Source organism: Pteropus alecto, unplaced genomic scaffold (assembly GCF_000325575.1).
Source record: "Pteropus alecto unplaced genomic scaffold, ASM32557v1 scaffold338, whole genome shotgun sequence".
Classification (NCBI taxonomy): Eukaryota; Metazoa; Chordata; class Mammalia; order Chiroptera; family Pteropodidae; genus Pteropus; species Pteropus alecto.
The window spans coordinates 3,232,838-3,257,591 of record NW_006441995.1 but is presented as its reverse complement, the minus strand read 5'-3'; the positions used below and the strand labels follow the sequence as shown (position 1 = coordinate 3,257,591).

The 24,754-nt window shown below is 39.2% G+C and overlaps 1 protein-coding gene across 1 annotated transcript; it reads right to left on the bottom strand.

Moving 5' to 3' along the window:
• Nucleotides 1-3,969: 3,969 nt before the first annotated feature.
• Nucleotides 3,970-16,927, bottom strand: PTGER4 (prostaglandin E receptor 4). Its single transcript, XM_006919506.2, has 3 exons — nucleotides 16,380-16,927; nucleotides 15,013-15,924; nucleotides 3,970-5,180 (listed from the first exon to the last, which is right to left on the bottom strand). The coding sequence occupies exons 2-3, from the start codon at nucleotides 15,880-15,882 to the stop codon at nucleotides 4,590-4,592; spliced, it is 1,461 nt and encodes a 486-aa protein (XP_006919568.1). The 5' UTR covers nucleotides 15,883-15,924; nucleotides 16,380-16,927; the 3' UTR covers nucleotides 3,970-4,589.
• Between the last annotated feature and the right edge of the window lie 7,827 nt (nucleotides 16,928-24,754).

Sequence of the window (24,754 nt, the reverse complement as noted above, 5' to 3'; positions counted from 1 at the left end):
ATGACAATACCACTGTTTCGATTACTAGCTTAAAAAATTTTTTTCTAGCTTAAAAATTATAGTCAAGTAGCAATGTGATTTTTTCAACTTTGTTCTTTCCTCCCACCAAATTGTTCCACTATTCTAGTTTCTTTGCCCTTCTATATACATTTTATAATCTACTTGTCTCTATCTACATGCAAGTCTCCTGGGATTTTGATTGGAATTGAGATGAATCTATAAATCAGTTTGGGAAGAATTTCTATCTAACAATGTCATGTCTTTGAATCCATGATTATGGCATAACTCACTGTTTGAGGTCTTAATTTCTCTTTGTAATGCTTTTTAAATTTCTGTGAATAGATCTTGCCCATATTTTTAAGTTTGTCCCTAAATATTTCATATTTTTGATGCTATTACAAGGAGTGCTTTTCAAATTTTATTTTCCAGTTAGATACTATTACATAGAAATACAATCAATTTTGTATATTGACCCTGTAGCATGTAAAATTCAGTGTTCTCTCTTGCTATGAGTCTGTTTTGCTGGTCCTTTTCAGGTATATATGGAGAGCAATCATGAGATGATTCTTGCAGCATCTTAGACTCAGGTTTGGTGGTGGGAGTGGTGGAAGAGAGCAAACTTCATGGCTCGTATTGTCCTAAAACTAGTACAAGTAATTTAAGGAAAATGAGTATTTCTGCATTAAGGTTTATGACCAAAGGCATAGCTGACAGTAAATTCAAATTTGCCTTGATTTTTTTTCATGGCCCTTTGTTTTGTGGCTCCAGTAAGAAACTTGTGGAGAGGAGTCACTGTGCTTTGGGAAAAGACTCTTTCAGTCCATGGTCTTTTGGTCAAAGTACCTTAATTGCTCTACCAATCTCATAATCTTTTCTAACATAATTGACCTGATTGGTCAGATTGTCAAAGATTCTGAGATGGTATTAAAATTACTTGTCTGCTAAATCCTTTTGGGACCAGGTAAGATTTAATACTAGCCAATTAGACAATCAGAACTTTCTCGCACAGAAAATTTGAAGCTCTAAATGGTCTAGAACAAGCTTCCTACAGTAAGAAACCATCTTTGCATAACATAACTGGTAAGCCTTATGAAAAAAACATGGAAGGCATACAATGTTAGAGTTTACCTTCATTGGTTATTCTTTTAAGAATAAGCCAGACACAACAATAAAGACATTGTTATGCACTGGATTGTGTCCCCTCTCAACTCACATGGTGAAGCTCTAACTCCCAATGTGACTGTATTTGGAGATAGGGCCTTTAAGGAGATAATTCAGGTTAAATGAGGTCATTAGGGTGGGCCAATATGACTGGTATCTTTATAAGAAGAAAAACTCCAGGAATGCGTGTGACAGTACAGCAAGAAGGTGTCCATCTATTTGCAAGACAGAGAGAGGATACAGGGGAAACCAAGCTTTCCAGAACCTTGATCTTGAAATTTCAGCTTCCAGAACTGTGAGAAAATAAATTTCCGTTGAAGTCATCCACTCTGTGGTATTTTGTTATGGTAGCCCTAGCAAACTAATAAAGACATATAACCCGATTTTAAAAATGAGCAATTTGAATAGACATTTCTCCAGATAAGATATACACATTTGGCCAACAAGCACGTGGAAAGATGCTCTACATTATTAGCCACTAGAAAGACGCAGATCCAAACTACAGTGAGATACCACTTCACACTCAGTAGGATGGGTATAATCAGAAACATGGACAATAACAAGTATTGATAAGGACGTGGAGCAATTGGAACCCTTGTACATTGCTGGTGGGAATGTAAAATGGTACAGCCACTTGGGAAAATAGTTTGGTAGTTCCTTAAAAAATTAAACATAGTTACCGTATAACCCAGCAATTTTACTCCCAGGTACATAGAGAATCGAAAACATGTTAACACAAAAACTTGTACAAAGATACTGTATTATTAATAGCCAAAAAGTGGAAACAACCCAAATGCTCATCAACCGATACATAAACAAATGTGGTATATCCACATAATGAAAAATTCAGCCATAAAAAGGAAATGAAATACTGATTCATGCTACAACATGGATGAACTGCGAACATATGCTAAGTGAAAAAAGCCAGACAGTAAAGACCACATATTATATGATTTCATTAATGTCCAGAATAGGCAGATCCAGATAGTGGTTGCCAGGGGCTGGAGTCAGAGAATAGAGTGAATGCAAATAGGTATGTGTTTTCTTTTTGGGATGATGCTTATGGCCTAGAATTAGTTGGTTGCACTTTGTGAGCATATGAAAATACAGGGCAAATTTTATATGCAAATTATATTTCAATTTAAAAAATTAGCCAGAATCGGTGTTCTGGATGGTGAACTTGAAGTAAAGAATGAGTGAGATTATGCCCTGAATATTACCAATGTTAACTTGTGAACAAGGCTTGTTTTCCCCCATGAACATGGGTGATAAACATTTTATATTATATATACATACATACATAAACACATATGCACACACATAAAAATCTAGGTGTTGTCTTATTGTTGGTATATGCGGGAGAAAAACAAAAGCCTCTTTCACAAATAAAATATCCTCTGAAAACATTGTTTCTTAGGCATGGGTTAGCATAAATTGGTGACTTAGAACTACTTCTATTGGTGAAACAGAACATTTTAGAAGTTTCAGCTGGATGCTCCTTTTCTGAGCTATCCCTACCTCAGCTGAGAATCGCCGTTCCATCAGGTCTGTGAAAATGAGTCTCGTTTATATGACATCATCCAAAGATATATTTAAAAACTTGCAAATAGCAAATTATGACCTCGCTCCTGGGGATTATTACTACTTAAAGTGTATCCTCATACTGGCAGCGTCAGCATCACCTAGGAGATTTTTAGAAATGACATCCCCCACCCCTCGCCATCCCCAGACTTACTGAATCAGAAACTGTTTTTAAGCTCTCCAGGTGACTCTTGACACATGCTAAAGTTTGAGAAGTATTTATCTCGACTGCTTACAAGCAGGAATAAATACTGTCTCGCCAACTACCCACCTATACAAACTGGTGATTTTGAGTACACTCCTCACCCAGATCTTGGTTTCGAAATACCATTCTCCAGTAAGTGGATTCAAGCCTTTCTACTATTCTTGCAACTTTTCTCTAAATTTGACATTTTAAAATTTAAAAAAATTGAATATTCCAACTGAAAAAGATACAGAAGATAACCTGAAACAAGCAAAAGTCGCAGTTCTTCAAAACCAAGGATATGGAACTCAGATTGAGTGTATTTATTTATTATAATCTCCAAAATAATTTCAGTTGGTACAACTGCTTCTTAAAACCATATCACTATCAGGCTCAGAATTTAATTACAATCAGGCGATTCACAAAAACACTTTAAGCAACAAAACATGCTTAATTTTTCTTTGAGAAAGTTTCCTTCAAATAAATGTACAGCATTACTGGGCGTGACAAAAAACTGTTAGGTGACCTTTATGTGCCCACATTCTGCACCCCTTTCCTTATCTTGTTAGACTCTTAGGATATCTGTGAAAGGCTAATTTAACCAATCCTTTCACATCTCAAAGTAAAGGCCGTTATGGTGCAGTCAGTCTTCCTCTTAAATTTTAAAGGATATTCTAGACATTCCTTAGGAAAGTAAAACTATACACAATTTTAAGGAGAAAACAAACTGCTTAGACTTTTTATATTGTACACTTCAGCTATGGGTTATTCATTAAAGACTTTTTAAAATTTATATTACATTTTAAAAAGTACCAGTTTGTGAGGACAAAAGTAGAAAATATTTGCCAGCATGTTAGGTTTTCCTGAAATCACAGTTTTCTGGATAAATACATGTAGCCATCACTTAAAAATTTTCACAATGTATTGTACATAGTTTGGAAAGAACTTCAATATTTTGGACTATAATTTTCATGTCTAAAATAGTTCTTTTCTTTATTCTTTTAATAGTACCAAACTCTTTTGAAAATCTATATCTATTTTATTAATAGGAATTTCACTGTGAATTTTTAACAGCTTGGCTTCAATTTGTATATGAAAAAAATCTAACATCTGCAACGTCAGCTGGTTATATTGGGTGGAGAGGGGCTACTATAATTTTATTATACCTTGTATTAACAATAAACCTTCTCACAGAGAAGAAAATACTTTAAATACATTAAATCATATTTACAACAACAAAATTCACATTTCATGCTTTAGTGAGACTTAAATCATCCATAAGATAGTCCTTATACTTTATTGGACAAAAGCCCTTCCATACCTGGCCTTTTTTTTTGCTGTGTGCCAGATATAAAGTTCCTGACATTATGAAAATAAAACTTCTGTCATCCTCCTGTCAAGTAGAAAACTGAAGGTAGATCCTCCCAGCAGTCAAGTTCTGACTGAAATCCTGTGTCACTGAGTAGTGGCCACCAATGTGTTTCAGACCTCAGAGCCACGTGAATCAACTTGTTTAAAAAGCATTCAAAAACCAGATGTTTTCTAATGTGAGTCACAGGACAAAAATAGCCCTTCTGAGCACAGCTAAACATTTCATTTATGTGTCTATTGCACAGGATTTTGTAAGCTTCCAGAAATAGTGCTGTATTTCTTTCTTCAGCTACTATATACATTTTTCTGATAAGTTCAGTGTTTCATTGGGAAATGTGACTTGCAGGGAGCTCCCCTTCGGGGCAGGCCCAGCCCCGCTACTCCCCCCAACCTCATCCACCAATAAGATACTCTCCGAATCCTGCCCCTGTGAGGAGTCCGAGGTCTCTGATATTCGCAAAGTCCTCAGGGAGGTGGTGTCGGTTTGGGGCAGGCTCATGCCCGGCACACCGGGAAGCAAATTTCTGCCGCCGAGGCCGTTCTCACCGAGGTCTGGCATGTAAAGGAGGGTCTGAGATGTGCTGCTGATCTCTCTCAGCTCCCTTGACAGGAAGGAGCGAGAGTGGCCAGAGATGGCAGAAGATGTCCTCCTGCTGTCTGAGCAGTGCTGTCCTGAACGGTCTCTGCGGGACCCGCCGATGCGACAGAAGAGGCATTTGATCTTCTCTATCGCTTTACTGAGCACTGTCTTCCGAAGGAGGATATATATCCACGGGTCCAGGATGGGGTTCACAGAAGCAATTCGGATGGCTTGCAGATCTGGGTTTTTGCTGACTTCTCGTACTAAATTTGGCTGATATAACTGGTTGACGAATACTCGGACCTGCATAAGTGAGATGCTCGCAATTAGATTTTATCACGAATCAATTGGGGAAAACATTTGTATGCAGTGCCTAACTTAGCAAATTTGGCAACTGCCCTCTTTCCTGGTAATAAGTGCAAAAAAAAAAAAAAAATAGAGCAGCATAAGCCTCAGGAAAACCACTGATTGCACAATTCACTTATGTTTTGAGTTAGTATAACTTTAAATACTTTTGTAACTATCTTATGAATGTCTTTTCTAGATCAAAGATGGCATACAAACATGCAATGTGTGTATGGGTAATGTGTGCACAAAATTCCCTTGAGAAGCATTTCGTTAACTCCATTTCTGTGACTACTTTTAAGGTTTTGTAATTCTAATGAAGTTTTTTTTTTTTTCAATAGCCATTGATTTCCCTTATCCCAGTTGTCATTCTATGTATTTAAATGAAACTCATTTTGTAAGTCAACTAACCGTCTAATCATCAAAAACAAAGCCAGAGATTCCTTTATTTTAGATTCTAGAAAAAACATACTGGATACTTTTAAACCAACATCGGAAACTCCTATCATCCAAAATGACCAGAGAGGTTTTTATTTTCTCACTGAGTCTGTTCCCCAGTTATAATAATCATCTCGTATTATCAACTCTTCTTTCAGAAACCTGTTCTAGTCGTTTCCCTCTAACTGCATTTCCAATCTGGATTAATTCATCAGCCGTGAAAACTAGCTTTCCCACGTCCAGTTCCTTTCCTTTCTAACTCATCCTCCAAACTGCTACCAGAAGATTATTTCTAAAATGCAGATCTGATTATGCTAATCAGCTATAAACTTTCAGTGGCTCCCTACTGCTTGTGAACTATAGTTTTGCTTCACAACTGCTACTCAGCGACTCCATCCTGAAACTCCACTCAGAATCAGTCCCTCCTTTGGGCTTGTATAGCATTTAAGCTGGTAAATGGCCTAGTGCTCAAAGAGCATTCTGGACACACCAGTAGGGATGACAACTCATTCTAGTGCAGTTTGAGCTGTTTAAGGCAAAAGGCATGTCTGCCAGCCCACCACAGGCCAAGTACGGCTTAAATGAAGTAAACGAAAAAAGAGACCCTAACAACCTATTTGCTATTTTGAAGTCTTATTTTTGGCAGTTAAAAAAAAAATTTGCCCTTACTATAATCACATTTTTGCATGCATTTAATTATTTAAGAGTGTTGTGCTTATTGTGTTAGGCATTGTGATAGATTCTGGGCACAAAAAGTTGCATTAAATACCATAAACTTCTTGAAGGCCAAGAGTAACCTATAGTGTAGAAGACAAGAAGGTAGATCAACTATTGCTGGGGGCGATACGAAATGAAATGGAGGGATATACGTAAGACCTCCAGACTTGAATGGGAGGGCATGGGAAGGTGCTTTCCGGGGGAGAGGAAGCTTGCACTGAGTTTTGATGGATGAGTGAAAGTTGCTAAATTTAGAAGGAAGGATATGACAATTCAAGTAGAGGTAATTCCATGTGCAACGTCGTGAAAGAATAAAATGATATGCCAACTTCTGGGAACTTCAAACAATTCAATGAAGAGACCATGAATGTGTGTAAACTTAAGGAAGACTTATCATTTTATCCATTAGCACTTGTTAAATGTACACTCTCAAATTTTCTCTTGAAGAGTAGATTTTTTCATCAAAAAAAATTTTTGTAACTATGTGTGAAAATGGATGTTAACTAGACTTATTGTGGTGATCATTTCACAGTATAGACAAATACAGAATCACTGTTGTATACCTGAAAGTAATATGTCAATTATCTCAATAAAAAATGTATAGAAAAAAATTATTCTTATTTAAAATATTATTAGTCTAGATCTTACTCCTAATTACACTCTTTTATATAAAAATCTCAACTGTAATTCATATAAAAATAGTGGTTTTGTGATAATTACCATGCTTTTTGTAATTATTTAATAATTATTACTTGTCTTTAGTAATTATTTTAGGTCAGAGAGAAGAAGTGAGTCTCACAGCCTAGGAGGATGCATAAAAACCATAAAAAGGAGAAAGAACTTACAAAAGCAGAGCTGGAGCCATTTAACTAGGGGCAAATATCTAACTTTAACAAGACTTGAGGGTATCACTACCTTTCCATACAGTACAATAGTTAATTTTCACGGTATATGAATCACGAAGAAAGAGTACAGATATTTTGGAAAGATAACAATTTGGATAAAAGGAGTGACTTTAAAATATTTAAAGAAATTTCATTAGTCTGCAAAACTCAACTCACATGAAACTTATTCCTAGATGATGCTAGATCGATGAGGTATAACTGTATTTATTCCTTAACTGGAATTTAGACTTTCATCAGCTACAAGTCCATAATCCTTAATCAAGAAATTGTTATTGTTGTTCACTTGCTGTTGTTTTGTTGTCATTCACTTGTTTTGGGTTGCAAAACCTGACCTAAAGTTATTTTGGCAGCAAGACTTGAACTGACTAGATTATGAAGCTAGTTTCATTGATTCCACTTGGTGTGACTACTCCTATGTGTTGCTCCAGAGGTACCGTTCCAGTGCTGATGGAGATATTACATTGTTATACAGTATATTACTAAGTTACTTTTCTAAAACTCAGGCAATTCTGAATTCTAAAGCACATCTGGTCCTAAATGTCTTGGTTGAGAGATTATGGTCTCATAAATCTCATAGAATAAAATGATGAAATGGCTTAAACCAAGATGAAATTAATAGTTTGATCTCTGGAAGACAGCTAAATAAAAATTGAACTAGAATGAATAGCAGATGATGTTTCTTTTAAAATACTTTTAAAAACTATGCTTGGGTAAATGATAGTATCAAGACCAAGCATGGCTGCTTTTCTATCTTTGTAAAACCTAGTGAAACAAAGCATCTAGGTTTCTTCCTACCATAATCTTTTATTGAGTTTCTAAGTTGTTCTTGGGCACTGAGAGATTAATCCCCCTTAGGTCTACGGGCCTTTTCTCCGATGAGAAGAGGTTTGAGGAATTTATCAAGGTCCCCACTCTGTTGGTGACCCACTCTGGTCTGGGCCCCAGACCCCTAGATGACCTCCATGTTGCTTCTTCCGTTCTACCGGGCTGGCTGTGTTCTATTTAACCTTTCTCAGCTATGGAATTCTTGGTAAAAACATGAGGCTTATATTTTACTCAAATTACATACTATGTTTCTAAGAATTAAAGAAATGATGGACTAAAACTTATTACAGGCTATCTTGGCCTGTGCTAGTCTCTAGAATAAAACTTATGGAAGGGTTTGTGCAAATTTGAGACTTGCAGCCTCTAGGTGGCAGTGTTGCTCCACTTGGGATGTTTTGGTCTCAGAACCAACCATCCTAAGGAGTGTTTTGCCACGCCCTCTCTATGATAGTTTGATATTTTAATTTATTTTTTATTTATTTTTAAATTTTATTATTATTATTATTTATGTCTACAGCACCTGGTCTTCCTAAGAGGTCTCCCATCCAAATACTAACAAGGTTCAACTCTGCTTAGCTTCCAAGATCAGACATTGGGCTTGTTCAGGGTGGCATGGTGGTAGACCACAGACTGTGGCTCCACTGGGATGCGAACTCAGGGCCTTCTGCAAGTAAAGAAGACGTGCTAACCACTACACTATGGAACCGCGTCCTAGTTCTGATACTTTTAGCATTTAAATATTTTTAGCTGGTTGTTTCTCTCACCACTATCTCAAAGAAAACATGGTTAGTACTGAAAGGAGGAAAATTTTTGAACAGTTTAAAGGTATGAAATTTGTAGGAATGTATTAGGGATAGCGTTTTATTGTTAAATTTCTGTGAACTTTTAGAAAAGTCTGAGTGTTGTAAAAACATTAATAGTGAGCTTTCATAGTCAAAAGTGATGATAGGCAAGGGAAGAATCATCTCTGAGCCTCACTTCATCAACGGCAGTAATTAATTTTCACTACTGTAGAAGGGAATGAAAGAAAGCCTATTTTATTATTTATTTATTTATTTATTTATTTAGACAGGAGAAAAGGAATACACATTTATTAATATGTTTTACACGCATAAGAGTTCACACACAAAAACGAAGTAACTAAAAGAAGCAGATTCGTGAGCTTATATAGCCTTCTTAACAAAGAAGGGAGGATTTATGCTTCAGTGGAGGTCAACTGTGGGGATTAACTAGGAAATATATGGGGAACTAATGGAAGATAGTTTGTTGTTTTTTTTATTAAGGTTTATGCAGGCTCATCTTGGTGCTGGCTCCGTCTCCCAAGATAAGAGTCACTGGCTTCCATCCTGGTCCAGGAGTGGGTGGGAGGAAGTATATGCCACCTTCACGAAGGGAAATTTATGCCTTGCTTTTAGGCAGATAAGGGCCAAGAACTACGGAAGCCCTATTTCAGAGTCCCACGGGGGCTGAGGGTGGGGGGAAGCTTACAATGAACACAAGTCACTTAATGAGCCTGGTCACTTAATGTCGTTTCAGTAACAGGGAGTTCACAGGGGGGCAAAAAAATAAATAGGAAAAGCCAAATCCCAAATTCAGGCAAAACATTATCAAAAATTGGTTATTTGAAAAGAAGACAAATGAGTTTGCATTTGCAGTGGGTTTTCAATAGGATCTGACTTGCAGCAGAGGGGAAAAAAGACAAAAATGAACAAAAGCTCTATGTACTTCATAATGTTTGAAAAAACAGAGCAATCTGTCTCACTTTAAAGGCTACTGGATTTGCTCTTTCTAAACGGGAAAACCCAGGATTAAGATGGGAATATCCACAGCAGCACTTCAGTGTCACGTGGGTAGGTGAAAGCAATTTTCTGGAATTCTTGTCCAACAGTCCCTATATGTTACCCCAATAAACATGTTCAGACAGTTTTCAGTTTTGGAAGAGTGTGCTGTTGATAAAACAGAACCTCTGAGTCAGGGGAGGAAAACACCATAAAAAATTTCACCAAATACATATAACATATGTAGTTTCTTGCAATTTTAAAAGTTAGTCTATTTTTTTAGTAGCTGCAGGTTTATGCTTGCGGTTTATTGTTAATACTGGCATATATTACAATATTCTCAATTTCTTGAGGATGACTACAGATTAGGGTGCAGGAGCATTGGAACATAACTTGGAGAAAATATCATAAATTCAACAAAAGATGTCATGACAGCAAAGCTAAAAGGAGGCAGGCTATATGATGTAGAGGTAGGAGTAGACGCCTAAGCTTTGTAATCAAACTAACCTCTATTCAGATTCTGCCTCTGCTCCTTATAATTTATGTACAAATTATAAAAGCACTTAATAAAATGGCTAACACCTAACATATTTGTTGGCTGTCATCACTTTTTGGTAACCCATTATATAGAAGCTTGGCCACTGTGGAATATATTAATAATTTGAAAACCACAGCTTAGAGGTAGCTTAGGGTACAGTTAATGACACGGTATCAAAAACATGTACTTCCTGTGTAAGAATAACCTGTTGGCAGAGAATGTCTAATTGAAAAAAGAATGCTAAAGTCTTGATTAGACTGATTTTCAGTAATAGACTGTCAAGGTAGAAATGTTTTCCAAAAAATGACGAGATCTTGTAACTGGATTTATGTACGTACGCTACTTGTTCTGTTCCAAGCAAATAAAAGGAACTATTTGTGTGTGCTCAGTTATCTCATTGCCTTGTGAAAAGTCCCTGACTGACACAGCTGCTACTAGAATTTTTTGTCACTTTTTTCTTCTTTATTTTTTTAGTGACCAAAAAAATCTTTCAGTAGAGGATGGTGGAGTTCTTGACCAGGTGGTTGGAATTCAGTTCTCCTTCCCTCTGGGTCACCAACCAGCCAGTTACTGCAGGCAAATTACTTAATCTCTACAGGTCAGTCTCTACATCAAAATTTTATTTCTGAAGTATATTTTTAAAAACTCTAACTTTCAACCTTCTACTAGGAGACTACAAGAATCACTTCCACTCTGGGGAAAAGAAATCTTGTTAGCAGATGTTCAAAAAAACCAAGATTTTATGGTTAAAAGAGTATTAGACTAGGACTCACCCATAGCCACCCAATGAGTTGCATAATAACATAAATTCTTCATCTGCAGTTGAGGAAATTGAGGCACAGAAAGAGTGAAAATATTGGCCAGCCCTATTTTCTTCCTGGTTTTTATTAATGAGATGCCTGATGTGGAAATACCTTACTTTTATGTTATCCTGTAGTCTTCAAGGTACTACGAATAGGTCTGTAATTTTATGTTAGGACTAAAAACTACTTTTAGGGATTGCCATTTTTTTAACTTGCTAAATGTATTTGAAAAATAATCAAATCCTTCAGGTTCTGCTGTAATAGTGCCCTAATTTATGGCATTACTCTTATACCTATAAATGTGATTTTTACTCATCTGAAATCCCATCAGTTGCTTTAAAACTTAACTTCCAGTTTGCCTACAGTAAACAAAAGAATATTTATTTATGCACTTTTCATCTGCCCTAATAAACCTTTGCTGATCAAATGCCGGTCAAAGCTTTATACAGACAATTAGTTTATGGTAAGCAACCACAGGAAGCTATTTGCCTAAAAACTAAGTTCCAGGCAGAAGATTAATGAAATTGGCCATTCTACCTCTAACAGAGATAAATACTTGTTACTTCATAGGAAGAAGAAAGAAAATAAAAGAAACAAGTAAGCAGTAAACACAGCTATTCTTGCATAAGGGAAAATGCCTTTCCAAATCCTATAGTGTAATTATTTAACCCTAAGGCAAAAGATTTGATTATCATATTTATCTTAACATTAGTAATGGCAGAATTAGGCACCAGAAGTTGATCTAGCTACAGAGTTTAATGGCAGACCTTATGAGGTTGTCTTGCTTGCATATTTATTTCTAAAGAATGCAATCCCTTTTATTTATCTTAAGGGTAGACTCTTTCATTTCTTCAGCTTCCCCTGTATACAGAAAAAACCAGAGATTGATTATAAACAGAAAAATAGACAAAATGACAAGAACCACCTTCCCACTAAATTTTGTTATAAAATGTTCCTTGTAGATTGTATTCACACCTTCTCTGTTCATTGATTATCTCTCGCTTTAGCAAATTTTGCAAGTTCAGCACAGTTCTTTATATTCACAACTAATTTCCCAACCTTTCTCAAATTTCTAAGCTCTATTTATGAAACATACATGTTTTGGAGAACAAATTAAAAATTACTTCTATACTAAACTCAGTATCAAGTACCCTCAAAGCCACTGTGGTTTTTTTCTTCCCTGATGCCCAAAAGACAAAAAACTTGGCTGCTTTTCAGTGACTGCTTGTTTTCCTTATATATTTTGTCAAGCTTTCTGAAATTCCAAGTAAACTGTATTTTGCTCTATAGCCTTTCCAAAGCTTTTAAATGTTTTGAAGGGTTTCATTTTCCTAAAATAAGATTAGCAACCAACTTGATTTGATAAAGTTAAAGAAAGAGATGTTTCATTTTCTTGGAACTAAAGACAAATCTGACTGCTTTATATGTCAGAGTTCAGAAACTTTAAGCTTAAATGATAATATCCAGATGAGAAACATAAAATAAATAAATAAATAAAGTTGTAAAAAGAAGCTAAGGAAGACCATAGTTGTGGATAAGTTTCCCTTTTAATTCTTTCAGTAATTGCTAAACTGTGGGTAGGTGGGTAGTGCGATGACTTTTACTGCATATCATTAACTTATAATTAAATCGATTCTGAAATGAGATTTTGGTAGCCAAAACTAAAGGCTAAAAACTGAAGCTGTTACTACTTGTATGATTCTTTATTACTTACAATGTGATTACTTCTTAGCTGAGACAGTTTCAATTTTCAGAGTAAAAATACTTATTATCTACTGCACGTTACTGACTTTATATAGAATGGACAGTATTTGTTAGTTAAAATGTGGCTAATTTGCAACCACAAATATAGCTCCTATAATTTCTTGCCTCTAGCTTCTCCAATAATTTCAAAGGCTTTGTGATAAATGTCCCTGCCCTATAGGGCCAGGTCTGCTGCTTCAGTCAATAAGATGGATTAAGCATTTTGTGCCTTTGTAGATGCTGGAAGAAAACAATTCATCTGCATTAGTCAATAGCTTCAGATGCATACTTCTTACCAAAACACATTTAAAAAGTACATGCATGTTGCTAACCTTCTGGCTCTAATTCCTCTGTTCCTTAAGAGTATATTCTGTAAATAACCTCTCACTTTGTCATTTACGGTTCTGTAAAACATAAGGCAAAGGCCAGAGAAGGGAGCCCCAGAAGAAGCTGTGTTGTCTTTTCCAAAATCTCACTTTATTCTGAGTTGCCATTACACACAGTAAAATATATTTATGCGGCTCAAGTGTGACTTAACTCTGCAAATTATATGTAGTCCTGGAATGGTTTAAAGGTCCTTCTGGCCAATTATATTTATTTCTGTTTATACAAATTGGCAAGAAGCTACTGTACACTGGCTCTCAGCCACCTCTAAGTTCCTTCCATTTACAGTCATTCTTATCAGATATATAATATTTTTATATTAAATATCCCTGGACATTATTAACAAGGGAAAGACAGGAATAATAGCCCATTATATTTATTTTTCTCTTGCTCCTAATCAGCATAAGAAAGAGAAATCATCTCTTCTGCATTCTGTCCAGGAATGCAGTATTTTGAGGATGAAAAAACTCAGAACTAGTTGCTGTTAAGAGAAACTCTAGAGAAAGTATTATGTGTAGTTGCCCATTGGTTTCTGGTGCATAAAATTTTAATGACAGGCAAAGTAGAGGAGAACTAGGTAGGCTTTCGACCATTCTGCGTGTAACATTTAAAAAGTTAATTCAAAGACAATTTTAAAGAAGGTGATGTTCTAAAAATGAAGTGTACCAAAATCCAAAAGCACATACACACTGTACAAAGGCCAAAATTAGAAGCGTTCTAGAAGGGAGATAAGGGGTAATACTACAAGAGCAGGGTTTGCAGTCAGAGAGATCTGAGGTTCATCAAGAGCTGCAGGCTTTGGACCAACAATAAATAAAATGACCATCTCTAAAGCGCTATTTCTTTAGAACGGCAATGAACTTCTCGCCGTTGTTGAGAATTCAAATTCAATACCCCATGTACATTAGCGTGCCTTTAATAGCGCCCTCCCTGCCCCCCCGCGAAATCTCGCTTTTCTGGCCTCTACAGAGAATGAAGGAACCTGAGTCTGGGCCATTCCTTGTGCAGAAACAACCCACATGTGCACTGAGATGTTCTCCCAGGCGCAGCATGGTGACGAGCAGGGACTCTAGCTCGACTGTGTAGTTCTGCTAGATTATTTTATGCGAGTCACTCATTATGTAAAGTGAAGATTAAAAAGCACTTACTATGTCTTCTAGCTCTAAAATTTTACATAACCATAAGCCCCAAATCCTACATAAATCAAAACACCCAAACTTCACTGCTCGAAGGAATGGTGTACACCAAAGAGATAACCACCCTGACGTTTCGGATTCTGCTGTTTACAGTGTGGAGGATGGGGCTAAGTCACACTTACAGAGGTTTCCCCTCCACATCTGACAGAGAGGCGGGGTTTCTCGGAAGGCTCAAGGCCAATGTCAGGCAGCAAGGGGTAGGGGCTGTCCCGGGAGAGAAAGGAAACCAGGGCTTTCGGGGAAAGAAACTCGGGGATGTAGGGGAAAAGCACCTGCTACATTTCGTTAGGGATGTGGTCTGAAAGGAGGTTGGGCCTGCTCTGAGAAGCCGAGGGTGGCGATCCCAGCTGGGACCTGGAGGACACGTGCCCATTGCCAAGGAATGAGGGGAAGAAAAGGGAGCAGGAGGGGGAGGTGGATGCGGGAGAAAGGGCCGAGTGGGGCCCCTGTCCCCGCCACTCACCACGAGCGGGATGGAGCAGATGAGCACTACCAGGGAAGTGGCGATGAGTAAGATGACCATCTGGATCTCGGCACCTGCGATGCGGCGGAAGCTCCGGCGGCGGCGAAAGTCGCTGAGGCGCGGCAGGGCGGGGGAGGCGGTGGCCGGGTTGGCCCTGCAAGAGGCCGAGGCCAGGACTGCGGCGGCGACCGCGTGGTGCTGCTCGGTGCCCAGCGAGGTGCGGCGCATGAACTGGCGGTGCATGCGGAGCAGCGCGCCGCACACCAGCACGTTGCAGAGCACGGTGGCGAGAATGAGGAAGGAGCTGAAGCCCGCGTACATGTAGGAGAAGGCTGCGTGCGCCGTCACGTTGGTGGTCCAGTCGATGAAGCACCAGGTGTCCGGGTACTGCAGCCGCGAGCTGCCGAGGCCCACGTTGGGCAGCGCGCAGAAGAGCACGTTGGACGCGTAGACCGCGAAGAGCGTGAGGCCGGCCAGCCGCTTGTCCACGTAGTGGCTGTAGAAGTAGGCGTGGTTGATGGCCAGGTAGCGCTCGATACTCATGGCACAGATGATGCTGAGGCCCGACAAGCCGAAGAAGAGCAGGATGAAGGTGCTGTACTCGCACAGCGGCTGGCCCCCGGGCCACTGGCCCTTCATGTACGTGGCAATGGTCACTGGGCTCACCAGCAACGTGCCCAGTAGGTCAGTGACGGCCAGCCCACACACCAGCGTGTAAAAGGTCGTCTCCTTCTGCTCCTTGCGCGATTTGCATAGCACCACGATGGCCACCAGGTTGCCCACCACCCCGAAAATGAACATCACCGCCGGGATGGTCACCGGGCTGTTTGGGATCAAAGAGGCGGACGTGTTGGTCCCAGGGGTGGTCATGATGATGGCCGCGATACACAGCCTTGAACTGCGAGGCTGGGTCTGGGGATGGTAGGAGAGAGACAGAAGCGCGGTCAGGGTAAATTATCACTCGCAAGGTGTCATACCCGCTCTCAAGAAACAATATGCTCATGAGACAAGGGGGCAATTCAATCCTACCTTTTGGAGTGTAGCTACTTGCCTACTGCGGCCCCTGAAGGCTACCGAAATCTCCAGGTTCCTGACACACCCTGCCTGTAGCACCACTCTATGAGCATTAATAAGTTGCCATTCTCTCTTCCTGCCTCCAACCCAACTTCTCTCCACTGCCAAGATGAACAAGACCTATCTCAAGGGAAAAGTGGCTCGCTCTCATTCCCGCAGATTCTGAGTCAATAAAATTCTCATTAAAAACAGGCTATGAAAGACAACTTGGAGAGCGCGCTCTCTCCTCCCAGGCTCTGCTCGTGGAGCGCCCTCCCACTGCTCTCTGTCCAGTGCCCCCAACCCTATCTCACCTGTGGTGGCCGCGGCGGTGGGAGCCGTGTAAAACCCCAGTGTCAAGCCTCAAGTGTCCTGGACACGCCTCCAACCTGTCCTCAGCCTCGCCACGCGCGATGTGGAGCTTGCCAAGCCTTTGCCTCCTTAGAGCCGGGTCTCGGTGGCTGTCAATTTTCTGGAACGGCAGTCAGAGTGGCCAGCTTTCAAAAACTTGGGGAACCAGAAGGGCAGCGGCATGGATCAGTGAAGCCTGCTCTTAGGTTTCTTTCGCTCTATTTGTCCGTTTCTTCAAAGATGATCTAAGTTCTGCGGGGTCCGCAAGTCCCATCCGCGGGCGGACAGCCCTCAGGTGTGCGGCGGCGCGCTCAGGTGACACAGCCTCAGTCACCCGCTCGGGCCGCTCTCCTCCGCAGTCTAGAGCAGCGTGAGCGGCTATTGGGGTTGGTGGCTGCCGCTGAGGCCGCTTCTGGATCCCTGGGGGCGGTTTGAGGTCCACTGGGCCAAAAGCTCTGACCTGGCACTATTCATTTTCTTCCTCTTGGGCTGCGAGGTTTCAAGCTCCGCTCTTGCTCTTCCAGCTTCTGTACAAACTTTTCTTCTGCTTCAAGTTTCCCTGGCGGAGGCGGGCACACACAGTGCGCGGCCCGGGCGCCCATTGGCCAGACGGGAAGGGGCGGGGTGCGTCCTCTGCGCCTCGAGGTAGCGAGGCGGGGAAGGCGGCCGGCGGGAGGGCGGGGCTCGGGGCTGTGCGGGTCCCACCGCACCGCCGGGGGACGCTCTCCGGGGCTTCTGCCGCTCAGCTAGGGCGCGGGTCGCCGAGACAGGTCCCGGCGCTGCAGGCTACTGGTGCTGAGGGACCGCCGTGGGCGGGGAGCCTGGGAAATCCCGCTCTCCCTGGCACCTTCATAGCCCCTCTGAACTCCGCATCCAGAGGGCCAGCTCTGAAATCCGCGTCTCTTCTTCACTGCCTCCAGCTGCTAGTAGGCTATTTCCCTCACCTTCTACAGGCAGGTCGCAACATCTGGGTGCTGGGAAGGGAGGTCAACTGCTTTAGAAGTACCTTAGAGTAGCTGAGGGGTGTGTACGCACGTACGCGCGGCTCCAAAAGGAGAAGTAGGGAGAAGTATGGAGTGCGCGCGCCTGGCCCCGGGTCAGAAGTAGGGTGCGCGTAACGGACGCGGTGGGTGGATGGTTGGGTTGGTACGAGGCTTGGGCGGGGAAACAACGAAGAATTCATCCTGTCACCATAAATGGAGTTGGTTGGCAGTGCCCAGGCTGTGGGCTGCGCTCTGTAGGGTAGCCCCAGGCAAAAGAAAAGAAGATCAGACAGCAACCTCTCCCGGCGCAGACGTTAGAGAGGTGGCGGGTCGGTACCACATGGAGAGTTAGTAACCGTGGGACCGCTGTCTGGATAGACGCCGAGACCTTGCTCCTCCTCCCGGCAGCTTCTCTGCCCTGTAGGAACGGTTAGACTAAGCTTTGGCCTTTGTCCTGCTGTATTCACGTTAGACACCTTCACCACGAGTCTTTTGAAAGGCTGATGTAGGGTGAGACCAGGATTTGAAAGTCATGTGAGTAAAGGAATTCTCTAGTCATTTCCCTTTATGGTTAAGTCTTGGAAAAGCCTATTTGCTTTACCCCCTTTTTTTTTTGAATTACAGTTTGACTTCTTTCGTGGTGGAAACAGTTTTTTATACACATTCACTTCTATCTCCTCTATATCTGAAAATCAGAAGTGAAAATTAAAAAAAAGAAGAAAAAAGAAGAAAATTGTTAAACTCTACTGTGCAATTATAACTACTTCACTATTTTTTTTTTTAACCATAAAGTAAGACTTTGTGGGCCTTCACACAGTGTAATTTCCTAGAAAAACCATGTGACCTATACGTTGTATTTTAACATATTGCATTTCTTCACAGGGTAAGTAAATAACTCGATTCTTTTATATGATGGGCAGGCACTTATTCCTTAAACGTTATTTCATGAATGAACGAATTTATCTGGTTCTCCAATTATTCTCAAATGGCACAGTAACAACGGAGTAACAGAAACAGAGGACATTCCAGATTTCAATTACAGAGTATTAACTATTTAGAATCACATTGACTTATGTAAGGCACTACTATATGGATTTATTACTATAGCATCATTCTATTGTTTATAATATTTCCTCATGAATATTAGGGATTCAGAAATAAAAACATACATTTGTTAGGCCATATAAAAAGAACACAAGCAATTGGTCCATTTCTCAGTCTTCTCTTAATCACCACTATAACAACTTCTGTTGCCTATGCTACTTTTGAGTAATAACCTGTAGGATCATGTCAGCATTAAAAACAAATCAGCACTAGAAACAGGAAACTACACATTCTACCCCCATTCTTCCCTAACCATATTGCATCACTATCATCCTGTCAGGTGGTTTGTCAGTAAATACATGAAGAGGAGGTGGGAAGTTCCACCTGTATTCACTTTCTGCCAATAAAAATATTTTTAGTTTTCTTTCCATTTGAAGTTCCTAAAATAGAAAACAATTAGGTTGGTACTTGTTAATTTTTCACCATAAAGACTATATTAAATATGAAAATTGAGGCACACTGCTGAGATAATTGCATAATAATCTGGGAGAGTAGATATTACAGATTTTAACATGTCATTGATAAATTGTTCTTGTTATCAATGGAGCTGTTTTTCTTACTAGTCCTTTAAATTTTCTTTCCATAGTAGTTTTGGGAAGATGAAAATAAATAAGAATCCAAGATTAAAAATAAGATTAAAAAATTGCAATGAGGTTTACCTGTGTCCTCTTTTGGTTCATGATTCTTAAAGCTTAAGGTTTAGCCTTCAGAAGTAGAAGTTAAAGATTTGGAAAACAAATCATTCTATTCTTAATTTGGAAAACCCGAATAGTGTAGTTCAATTTCCTTCATACTCTGCCAGTATTCTACATTGCAAAAAGATGAGGAATTGCCATGATTATGTGGATAATTTTTGTCACTGTTTACATATTTTTAATGAAGAGCTTTTTGTTCTAAACATTGTTTTATATACACCTCTGGCATTTCTTCCCCAATCCCTACTTCTCTGTACTGGAAAACCCTGGTTCAGTTGTTTAGAACTGTCATTAAATCTTTAAAAATGTCATTAAGAACGACCTGACTGATCAAATTGATTATTCTCTCCTAGTTCTAATTATCTGACTACTATTTTGAATAAACACCAAAAAGTGAAAACTTGTTTAAAAGCAAAGGCCACTTGGGCGCTACCGACCATATTCCCTTTGACTCTGTTAAATCTTCCTTGGGTCAAAATAATGGGTAAGAAAGGGCATAACTCCCGGGAGGAAGGCAGCAGGTTGAATCAGATCCGGCCTGGACCCCTTTACTAAGCCAAAGCTGGTCAGGTCTTAGAGCATTCCTAAAGCACTAACATTCATGTAGCAAAGCTTGTGGAAATTGTGTTTGCTCTCTGTCTTTCACAATAGGCCATGCGGATACTCAGAGCATATGTCTGGTGCAAATAACACACCTTTGGACACCTTTGCCTTCCACAAGCTCGCCCAGTTGGTTCTGTGGATTACAAGCATGCCGTTCACCTGAACTTGGGCATGAAAAGAGGTCCACAGTTGTGTTTGTGGCCCTAATGACCACCCTCTTATTTTAGTGGTGCGTTTCAAATGTGCAGTCTTCTAATTATTTTCATTTTCTAAGCTTGAGTTTTATGCTGAGTCTAGTGCATGGAGTTGTTGTTACACATGTCAGTACTGTGATTAACTCCCCAACTTCTTCACGTGGTAATAAATTACTGCTGAGTAGACTGGTTGCCACCAAGTGATTGCTTCAGGCTGCCTCTTCCCATAATTACACTCTCAAAGTGATGGCTTTCTTCTCTTTTATTCCTTTCCTCTTTTCTTCTCCAGACAAATATTTCCATTGCACACCCATTGTAGATTGGGCTAATGAGCAAAGAAAAGGGACTATTTGCTTATTGTTGCTCATATTTGAACATACAGATGGAGAGATAACGCCTTATGAGTTCAAGTGCCCCTTTGACAAGAAGATGGACATTCTGATTATATTTCAGTTCCTTGTCACACCTCCTGAATTGCTTTATATATTTGTATGTATATATGTATATTTTAGTACTTTAGAAAATATGCAGACTCCCTGGTTTAATCATCAACACCGGCATCATCTAAATAGTGAGCTTGTTTCTCACTTTCCATAGCATTTTCACATTTGGTATGATCTTATTAGTGATCTCCTGAGTGTGTTAGGGAGCTGTGATGCGGACTGCCATGTTTCACCGAATCCTGTTTCCATTTTCTCTTGAACACATAGCTATGTGTTATTTCTCAGACTTCTAGTGGTCAAGTGAAGCCCATGTGACTTGATTCCAGCCAACAGAATACAGGTAGAAGTGATGCGTGCCAATTCTAGGCCTGGTCCCTAAAAGACCCCAATTTTCCACGTTCTCTGTCTTCTCTGTCCTGCCAACAAGATACAAGGCCCTGGTGTATTGCAGAGCCATCAGAAGGTGACTGGGTCTCTGAACCTGCATGGAGTGGGGACCTCTTTCCAATTCCAGTGACCTTCATTGGATGATGAAGTGAAAGAGAATCCACTGAGACTTGAGGGGCTGCTTGTTTCAGCTGTTAGCCTATGACTCATACAGTATGATTAGAATCATCTCTCTTCAATAATGACAACATAGCCCCGGAAAAGCTTCGTGACTTGTTCAAAGGCATGAGAATTAATAAGACCAGCTGAAATTTATCTAATGCTTAGTCTGTGTGAGACATTGTGCTGAATGCTTTTTATATGTGCTTTGTACATCTAATCCTTACAACAAAGCTATGAAGAAGGTACCGTATAGTAATATAACCATTTTACAAATGAGCAAGCTGAAGTTTGCTTAAGGAACGTAGAGGACATTGTCATTTTTTCAAAGACTACGCAGCATTGGGGCATAGTGGTGCCGAGGGTCCTGTAGTAGAAGCAGCTGCTGGGGTTGAAGCATCTTAACCACCTGGATTAGGTGTGATTGTAGCTGTGTGATGTTGCCAGCCTTCCCATTGACTCTTTATGTGACTGATTGTCTTTCCAATAAATTATTTTCCTGCTTAAATTGATCATAATCAGTTTCTGTTGCTTGTGAATAATAACCCCACATAGTTTGGAGAGGTTGAGTGATTACAGATTGATAAATGGCAGAATGAAGATTTTAATCTAGATCTGTCTGATCTGCAAACCTGAACCCCTAACCTCTGTATTTCTTAGCCCAACTGGAACGCCAACCATATGACTCATAGTCCTCTCCTTTTCTCCCTCAGTAGCATTGGCTTTGGGATAAAGAAAATCTGGGTTCAAGGCTGTAGTGTATAAGTTGCCTTAGTGAAAAGGAGTTTTTACTAAGTTGGTTCTTTTGAAGTTAAAGTAATATAATAATGAATACAATAAAATATCTGGCTCATATTAAAAACAATAAATATTAGTCTATTATTATAGTTATTATTATTACATAAAATTATATCCCCAAAATTCACTTCTGATGATTGTATGATTAGTTGTTGGGCATAAATAGTTTGGAGGGCATCGTGATAAATTGAGTATGTATAATTTTGATAAAACTTAATTTTTTGCCTGGGCCTAACCTAAAACTTCCAAAGACTGATTGTGTATATAATCACGAGAGAAGGTAATTATTCAAATAATTTAGGAAATTCCTTTTCCTTTCTTTTGATGAGAAGAAAAATTATTTTTAATGAGGTTGTTTCTATTGCCTACTTCTGTTGCTTAAGTGTATTAGACAATTGCTCAGGAGTACATTTAATATTAACTATGTAATCACAATGTAGCTATTAAAGAGTTATTTGTGAATTTTACCCCAGATGCAGAATTCACCTGGTTCTCTTCCAGAATGAGTTTCTGATTTTTTATTTTGAGGTGCTTGCAAGAATAATTGAGGCACATCTGTTTGGGAGGGATGAATGCAAATCTGCCTGGAAGCAAGGAGTCAATGTGATGACCTTGCAGGGGCAAGGGGGACTAACTACTGAATTCTACCATTTCTTTCCCCTTCCTCAGCACTAGTCAGGGGCCCACTCCTAAACACCTCTCCCCACCCCTTAAAAAAATGGAAGAGCAAAGCCACCACATTCCAATAAAAGATAAAGGTAAAACTTTTCTAAATAATAGTGGTATAGTTAGTCTAGCCACCCACCACCTATCTCTGTGCTCTCAGGAAGCAGGTGCCAAAAGCAGGAACCATTTAATTTGATTTTTTATTTTATGTGGAGTAGTTTACCACTTTTGCAACTACCAAGAAGATGAATAACAACCTCTGAGACGTTTAAATGATCCAGTACTTCCTTACGAAGCTATGGTTTACTCTGTTCACAAACACACAGCCAAAATCCACTTTCTTGCTTAGTTTGAGCCAATGCATAACAATAAAGTGGAGAGTGTTGTCAGTAACATGAAAAAACATCAATCAAGTATAAATGATGTGCTAGGGATTATACTAAGCCCTTTATATTTATCTTAGATAAGCCTATGGTAAACCTTCACAGATGATGGCATTGCACCTGCAGCTCTATCAGGATGTAAAGGCAGTAAGAAAATCTGCATTTATTTGGTGCATCTCTTTTATGGAGATGAGTGGGAATGGGCATACACAATGATTAGCATAAACTCAGGGATGCAAATGGTGAGAGTGAGAGATACATCATCTAATCCTTTTCATCTTTCTCTATTCGTTACAGACATTGATAACCAACAACATCCTTCCTTGAAGGGCCCACCACCAATCTGCTAGCAATGGCAGAAGAAAAGAAACTTATTTGCCATGCTTGATCTAGCATATGTGTACAGAATCAATACAAAGAGACTCTAATATGGTTGCCTGGGCCTAACCTAAAACTTCCAAAGACTGGTTGTGTATATAATCACGAAGAGAGAAGGTAATTATTCAAATAATTTAGGAAATTCCTTTTCCTTTCTTGTGATGAGAAGAAAAATTATTTTTAATGAGGTTGTTTCTATTGCCTACTTCTGTTGCTTTTGTAAACCTGCAAAGGTATGCGTGTGAGGTCCTCCTTGCCTAGGCAATTATGGAAGGGCTAAGTATATCTTTTATCAAGATTTTTTGCTTTGGAGGGCAAATTTTGTGCCAAGAGAATATGAAAGGACTATAGTAGGAGAGAGATTGTGAACATTAAATATGTAACTAGAAAAAAAATCTCACCTAGGATTGAGGGTCCTACAAAGCCTAGTGACCTATAAAAAAGAAACTTCAAGAATGTTTGGAATGTATCTAATGGTATAATAAATGCATTTCATCAAAATACCCAATTTGCAATTCAGGAAGCAGCAGGACACAAATTGAAGAGGCAGGAATGGATTGTACTTTTGTCAAATTTTGACATTTAAGTCTGAATCTTTTTCAGCTCTTAAGAACTAAGTAAATCATTCAACACCTCAAATAGAATTTTGGGAGCCAAGTAGGGAGTACATGATTGAAAAAAAGATGAATTTCAATCATTATAACCTAACATTATTAAGTAGATACTTTATGATGTTTAAACATACATAAAAATGAATATTTGGGAAATTGAATCATTTAAAATCAATGGCATAATGTTCTCTTAATAATAGAGTCCTTTGAGGAATATTTCCCTAAAGGATTAATTTATTAATTATATCTATTTTGTCTTTTGTTCTTGATACTTGTGTATTTTAATAATTCTCACTTGTATAACGTAGAATATTAATTTTTAATTGTATTTATACAAGTTGAATTCTTGTTTACCTCCCTTACCAAAATGGTAAATGCTATTTATTTCTTGATTACAAATGCAGTGCACTATTGACTCTAGAACCAGAGAGAGGAGAAAACTCAATTTTTAGTCTCAATTTGTACCTGCTTATATATTTTAGAGAATTGAGCTTATTCAGGCTGATTCTGTTGCAATGCGTTAGTGTTACACTGGGCACTTGCAAGAGCTGAATCATTTTGTAAATGTTTTCTTGATCTCAGTGTTTGGTGAGGAACCTCAGAAAAACATAACTTTCTAGTTGATACATATTGTTGAATGAGAGAATAAAAAGCATTCTATAGAATAAAAATTCACTTATAATTTGATAACCTTTGTAAGATGTAGAGGAAAAATATATTGAAACTTTGGTTGTTGGTAAAAAAACAAAATAAGTAAGCGTAACATACCCAAGCTGGTCTGTGAGTTGGTGCATGGTTGGATGAAAGAACAACTTGTTCTTAACACATCAGCATTCTTCCTTATTAATGTAATAATATCATTAACATGGATACTACTGAAGAAAGGGTATTAAAGTATTTTCTTTGCCTTGAGTCTTAGTTCTTAACTTTATTT

Bases quoted from the DNA above. Each gene is read 5' to 3' on its own strand.
- PTGER4 (XM_006919506.2), bottom strand. From the start codon at position 15,882: ATGACCACCCCTGGGACCAACACGTCCGCCTCTTTGATCCCAAACAGC. The intron at 5,181-15,012 runs GTGAGTGGCGGG...TCACTTATGCAG, and splicing joins TCTGCTCCATCCCGCTCGTG to GTCCGAGTATTCGTCAACCA.